General features: G+C 40.8%; 1 protein-coding gene across 2 annotated transcripts in view; it reads right to left on the bottom strand.

Annotated features, from left to right (window-relative positions):
- Positions 1 to 4,786: 4,786 nt before the first annotated feature.
- TSEN2 (tRNA splicing endonuclease subunit 2) overlaps positions 4,787 to 7,119 on the bottom strand; it is an 83,527-nt gene continuing 81,194 nt past the window's right edge. For both annotated transcript variants that reach the window (XM_086938964.1, XM_086938963.1), the window contains one exon: positions 4,787 to 6,157. In XM_086938964.1, coding sequence (XP_086795090.1) covers positions 6,098 to 6,157 — 60 coding nt within the window. In that variant the 3' untranslated portion in view covers positions 4,787 to 6,097. The remainder of the gene's footprint in view (positions 6,158 to 7,119) is intronic.

Raw genomic sequence — 7,119 nt, 5'->3', positions numbered from 1 at the left:
CAACGCTAGTTACACACCAGCCCTGTCATCTCTCCCCCACTGCCCCTTTCATCACACTGCCACTGCCCCTTTCATCTCGCAATTACACTACTCCCTTTCATCCCTCCCTCACACTGCCTATCTCCTCTATACAGCCTGTTCACACATGCTACTTTCCTGTACCACCTCGTGCTGTGCAAAAGTCCACCTCACGCTTCCCCACCCTCTGAGTGCCCCTTCTTCTCATCCCTCTCTCTCTATACGTACCTCTCTCTCTCGTTCTCTCATGCACTCTTTCCGCCACTCTCGTGTTAGTTCACTTCAGATCTTCAAGCGCAATTTTCCGTCTCTCAAACCCATGCTTTCCTCCTCATCTTAGGGTCTCTTTCTCACACACTCTTTCTGCTCCTCTATCTGGAATTCATTCACCACTTTGTGCATAAACTACCTATCCCTCTCTAGCTACCTTTATATCTATTCTGTGGAGCTCTCACTCCTATCTATTCACAATGTCACATAATTCCAGCCCACACAAATCCAATTCAAACCACATACTGCCACTCCAAAAAACATACTTCCACTCCACTCTAAACCCAAACACATAAATAAGACATTGTCATTTACAATACGAATAGCTCTAACTCTTGCAAATGTCAGACCTATTGCATTGCAAATGCTTGCCATTTATGCTGCTTCAGCAGATTACAGTTTTTGAATGTATCTTTCCATCTCAAAAACAGCAAAGTACATATTCATATTTGCAAACATAAAAAAAAATAGTTTTGTTTTTTAAGATTGAAAAAAGTTTTTATGACTTTTACACACTAACACAATATTAATTAACAAAGTGTAGCAAGCACAAGGTGCATAGTTTTAGGACCACAAAATACACAATTCAGGTATTATAGATTCACTGATTATTTGAAAGAACCAGTAAAGCGAACACTATGCAAAAGAACTCCTCGCCCTATGAAGAGTCTCTACAAAGAGTCTCAACGAAATAAAGAACAAAGACGCTAAACAGTCAGGCAATAACAGCTTACTTTCAATAGAACTAGAGGTATGGGTAAAAGAACAGAAGCAAAAGCTAACACTGATAAATGTATATTTACATCCACGTGAGCAAAAAAACCGGGATGAACTTTCTGACGGCAGAAGTGATAAAAACACTGGCAGAGGAGGCAACATCCAACCTCATAGTAACAGGGGACTTCAATATATATCTTGGAGGGTCCCAGACAAGGGACTCACTTCTGGAAGACCAGTTCTTGCCGTGAGATATACCACAACAGGAGGCAAACAAATGGGGCAAACAAAATTGGTTGGCAAGGGACAGCGTAAAGGACCTAGAACACCTCAACCTGGTAGCTCTAAATGGTCGCTTTACAGGTGACAGCCCTCCGGCAGCCACTTTTCACAGCTCAATAGACTTCACATTTTCATCCCTACAGCTTTTCGGCAAAGTCACGGACTTCCAAATAGGAACAATGCCAGCCAGCGACCATATACCGCAAGAAATTACCCTTAACATCTACGGGGTAGTGGTATCCACGGCAGTATTAAATTTAGGATGCTCACTTTCGGTGGCACCTAAAAGAATAAAATGCAATATGCATAACCTGGAAGGCTTCGCGAATTAAGCGAAAACACTGTGGGAAAAATGTACAGCAATTCAGACAGACAATCTAAGACGCTGGGAGCAATTCACGAGAGGACTTGTGTTAGCACATACAAGGAAAACTAAGACCCATATCACAACGGAAGCCCTAAACCTTCAAATCCTCACATAGAACCCTCACTCCACGGATGGCCGTGACAAGGCTATAAAATAAAACTCCAATCTAATGCACCTTAAACGAAATATCAACAAATTACTGCGGCAATTACATTGAGAAGGACCGAACATCGCCGTTCAAAAAGAACAGCAAAAACCAAAAATCTGTAAAAATTAATTAATTTGGCACGCAAAAAGGGAAGCAGAGGAAGAGCTATGGGCTAAGCTTCTCCATGATGCAAAAGGAAATAATACCAGCGGAAGATTCTGGAAAATGGTGAACACCCTCCAGACCCCAAGAAGCCTAAGCATTAATTCTCATCTTACTGAAGAAGCTTGGTCCAAATACCTTCTGGTTCATTTTAACACTGCACCAATGATGTCCATCACGAGGCAACCAGACCACGACAGAGAAATCCAAGCCCGTTCCCTACAATCGGACACTACTTCACTGGCTTTCACCCAAAAACAAATTATACGTAGGATAGTGAAAGGAAAGTCAGAGGGGGCACCAGGCCCCAACGGGATCCCTCCCACTCTGTACAAACGAAACCCGGAATACTGGGTATCACCACTATTCCCATTGTTCAAACAGATCACAGACACAGAAAGAATTCCAGCCTAATGGAAAGGCTCTACAATAGCTCCAATTCATAAGAAAGGCAACACAAATGACCCAAAAAATTACATACTAGTTGCCTTAATTGACAACTAGGCCAAATAGAATGCTGGTCTTCTACTGGAGGAGCTCACAGAATGGACGAACGAAAACGCTGTGATCCCCATCACCCAGACAGGTTTTCTCAAACAAATGGGAACAACGTAAAATATTCTGGCATTATCACTTTTAATGGACGCAGTTAAACTAGCCAATCTGCCTCTTTACGTATGTTTCACTGATTTCACTTCAGCGTTCGACAACATCAACAGAAAGCTATTATGGGAGAAGCTGGCAAACAGGAAAATTCCATCAACCCTACTATCACAGTTGATGTTACTACATACGGACACGTGGGTACAAGTCAAGTTGGGATCAGGAGACCGTCTGTCAAGGAAAATACGGATGACCAAGGGCCTCAAACAAGGGTGCGTGTTAGCGCTGTCATTACTCAACATCTTCATGTCTGACCTTTCACAGAAACTCGACGAAAGTAACTCTCACGCCCCGAGCTTAGGCGGTCTTACCCTCTCGGACCTGATGTATGCTGATGACATTGTGCTGTTCAGCCGAAAGCCGATAGGGCTACAACATCTAATCAGTACAACATACAATTACTCGACAGCGAACAGCCTAAGCATTAATCTCTCAAAAACAAAAACTATGAGAATAAACGCTAAGACATCCACACCAAAGTTCTGCTGGCAAATGGGAGGATTCACACTCGAAACAGTGGAGGAATACAAGTATTTGGGCCTAACCGTGGACAAAAAAGGATCATTTCAACAAAAGAAGGAAGCAATAAAACGGAGAGGAACTAGCACAGCAATCGCACTAAGGAGCCTCAAAACGAAAGCAGTCAGCAGTAGCTTCACCCCACTGCTACAAGTGATTCAGGTAAAATTAACACCGGCCATTATTTATGGGAGCGAATGTCTCCGAGAGAGGGACGCCTAGATATTGGACAACACTATAGCTAAGGCCATGAGAATGATATTCAACCTGCCTAATTACACCTCGCAGGCACAAATAAGGCTAGAATTCAGCCTGAGGAACCAAAAAGTAGAACTAATGGGCGCCTATGCCAAAAGATGGCATGAAATCCAGAAAGGAGAAGACTCAAGCTTGAATTACCACCTATGGAAGCAGATAGAAAGAAAAATAATTGTGCAGCCGCAAAATATCTAAAGCACTCAACAGATTCATTGGAATTACAAGAAGCCTGAAAGAGCATTGGGTCACATAACACCTTCAAACAGCTAGTAAATAAATCAGTAAGAATAGTTTCGCTAATAGAGGATAAAACAAGACTAGCCAATAGGGCTCATGGCTGGACAATCATCCAAAACTATACCAGCAGCTCCTGCCAAAGCTACTTAGGAGTCGGGTTCACTCTGCGTACAAAGGAGAGGTTTATTTGCCTACGGATGGGCATACTTCCGTCACAAAACCACCTTACCCAATGGAAAAGGCTCCAAACGACAATGAATTGCCGTTTATGTGGTCATTCAAAAGAGGACATCCTCCATTTAATATGCATCTGCAAAGGTCTGGAAAAAGAGCGCAGACATCTAAAACCGTCCCTAAAGAAGCTAGGAATAAGGACATGCCGGCAGGTGGTCAAGGCATGCTTTGATGGCAAAAACATCCAATTAGTAAACCATTTTGTCAAATTTCTGGAAAAAGCAGAAAAAAAAAACAGAATGACAGAAGGGAGGGACCGGACAAAGCAAACCCATACGACAAATACAATTTAATTACTCATTCAGCACTGTCAAGGAACAATCACCTTAATACCTTAATGCAAGTTTGAACGCAACAAAACAGCAGAAGCTGTCTGTAACGAGCCATAAAAAATCCCTCGAAAATCTTTCTTCCAAGCATCATTCCAATTCGACAGTCCTGCTTAAACCTGTCCCAAGATCATGCAGGTGCACAGATTTTGACATAGACACTTCAGGCCATAAAAATGACTTTTTCTAATCTTAATCTTTGTAAAGCACTTTTTAGCCACATGAAAATTGTTTTAATGTTCTTTTACATAACTTTTTTTTTATTTTATTCATAAAATGGGGGGCATCATATCAATTGGTATTTACTGTATTATATGTTACTGATTGCAATGGTTTTAATTAACTGAGAAGTAAAGATTACTTACCTCCTGGCCCTGGAGTCCTATGTACCAAATCAGGAGTGATGTACTTTGAGCAAGGCTCTGATGGCAGAAGGAGCCTAGACGCACAGATTGAAAAAGGTAAGGCATTCCAGACAATCACTGTTGGTACTGCAAGGCTTTCTCTCACCTTAAATGTAAACTTATGGAGACATGTAGTCAACAGTGGAAGGTAAGTATAGTAATTACACAAATCCAGAAGTGTGACTCAGAAGTGTTTATTCTGAATTGGTATCCTCAGCACAGCAGTCCAGCTCTCAGTGCTGCCCAACAGTAATGACTCATACATGGAACACATTGAATAGAACAATCTAGATTCTGTCTGTACATTCCAGCTTACATGCTAGCCAATATGAAATGTTAACTTATAGCTCTATTTAACTCCATTTAACTCTACAGCAAGTTAGTGGAAATCGGACACCTTGGGATAGCCTGAGCCATGCACCTAACCACCAACTCAAAGCCAATGAAGAGATCTCCTGGAACTCCAGACATGGCCGTAATCTCCAGGCACACTAGCTAGGCACTCTGCTACCTTTTCAGGCAAGTAACAACCTCCGCCGTTGTATCTTGGTAAGGCCAAAAAACAAAAGCATTGTGCAATCAATATGGAATTCACTGCTAGAAAGATGATGATAACCTTATGACCGGATAATGAAATGGGCAACTTCAGTCTAATAACAAGCACTGGCGAAGCAAATAGGTTTGGCATGGGCTGCCAGTCTCATGGCTTTGTCAAAGCTGGTTTTGTTCTGTCATGGTTTATGCAAACATTTGTTGTGGCGAAGCTGCTGGCCACTTATCAATCTAAAAAAAAACATTAGCATAAAGCAAAAATATTTTTGAGGCTAAATAAGCATTCATTGCTAGATGGTCCCTAGCACTTAAGGGAACAACGTTGTGTGTGGATGAGCTCACTGTGAAAGGGCAGAATGGCACCAATCACAGTGACCTTAGCAAATGGCTGAAGTAGGCTGACCCACTGACCCTTGCTGGAATAATCGGAAGAAAAGTGTGACTGACACAATAACACACCAGTGGATGAAGAGGGGTGGCTGAAATGTTATTTATATAATTTTAGAAAAGTCAAGAGATCTAGAAAGGAGGTAAACCCTTATGGATGTTCAAACAACCACCACATCATCCCTCCTCCACTCGCTCAGCAACTGTTCAACATTAAAATTACGATTAATTGACATTTGGAGACTGTTAATCCTACTTAATTAAAAAGACAAACTTCAGTGGGAGGCACGAAAAAAACAATAAAATGTACCCAATTATCCTATAGAAAACATGGGTCTCTTTTTTCTGTTATTATTATGCTTTCTAGGTTGATCTTCAAGGTTTCATCCTAAAAGCGAACAATACAGTAGAGTCAGTAAAAAACACTCTAGTGATATGAACAGTAAGTATGGAACAATATTGTTTTACTACATTCAACCAATGTAATTTAATGCTGCTCCTGCAACAGAAGGATTGTTTGAAATAGGCTCTTTGGCTACACATTCCCCTGTCAAATTTCATCTTGTTCAGAGCGCTCCCGTGATGAGACCCAGCGGTTTACAATTAATTCCTAAAATATAAAATACATATATATTAGTTTATGATTAGCAAGAGCAAGACCACAATAATATAGATTCCAATGTGTATCCAACTGAAACACCTACCAATACTAAAGTGACACCGTTTCAGTTGAGGACGCCATTATTTTAAATGGCTCTGTATCACATTAGATATCGAAGAGTTGTCAACAGCGACTACAGGTATGATTGAGATAATAGGACCACACAAAATGCTTGCTAATATCTTTGTTAAATATTCATGAAATGTTGTGAAAAGAAGGGCATGCATGTACAACTGACCCATAAAAGAATCTGGCAGAGTGTTAAAGATAGACAAAGGTTATAGCTGGGGAACAGAAATTTGGGTTGGTTGAAGTTGTGTACTAGGTTTTTCTTAGGAAATTCAAAAGGAATAATGAAGTGAAAGCTTGTTAGTGTGGGTTGTAATCCGATTTCAAATGACATATACTTCCTGGTTTACCCAAAAAACTATTTTTACAGTCTGGCTGTTTGTGTACCACCTTAACCACCACAGTTTGCCTGACTAAGCAAGCATGAACATTTGTATTTCATCCATCCTTACATAATGCAAGTGGTTTGCTAATAGGTCCAGGTGAAATTCCCTTTACGCCCTCATAATCTTGTGTAATTTCATGTTCTAATTGTTATTCCCAAAATTATGTCAAACGATTGCAACCCAGAGGAAGATTATTTTGTGTCCAGGGGCCCAGCTTGTGCAATGCTCTAAACGCAAATGTCAGGCTTTATCAAACTAAATACAGTTCAGGAACCACTACAATGTAAAACCATTCAATCTAGTTTATGAAATAGATTTCTGGTGGTATTGTGGGGTACTGGGTGAAGAAAGTGACTAATGTTCCCACCTCACCTGTTGCTCAAATGTGTTACTGTGCTTTTAGAGTGTTGTCATACAAACTCAAAATAAAAAACTCAAAATAAACAGTTTACTAGA

Source organism: Lissotriton vulgaris, chromosome 9 (assembly GCF_964263255.1).
Source record: "Lissotriton vulgaris chromosome 9, aLisVul1.2, whole genome shotgun sequence".
NCBI classification, from domain to species: Eukaryota; Metazoa; Chordata; class Amphibia; order Caudata; family Salamandridae; genus Lissotriton; species Lissotriton vulgaris.
The sequence above is the reverse complement of the archived record's forward strand: the minus strand, read 5'-3'. Positions and strand labels throughout refer to the sequence as shown.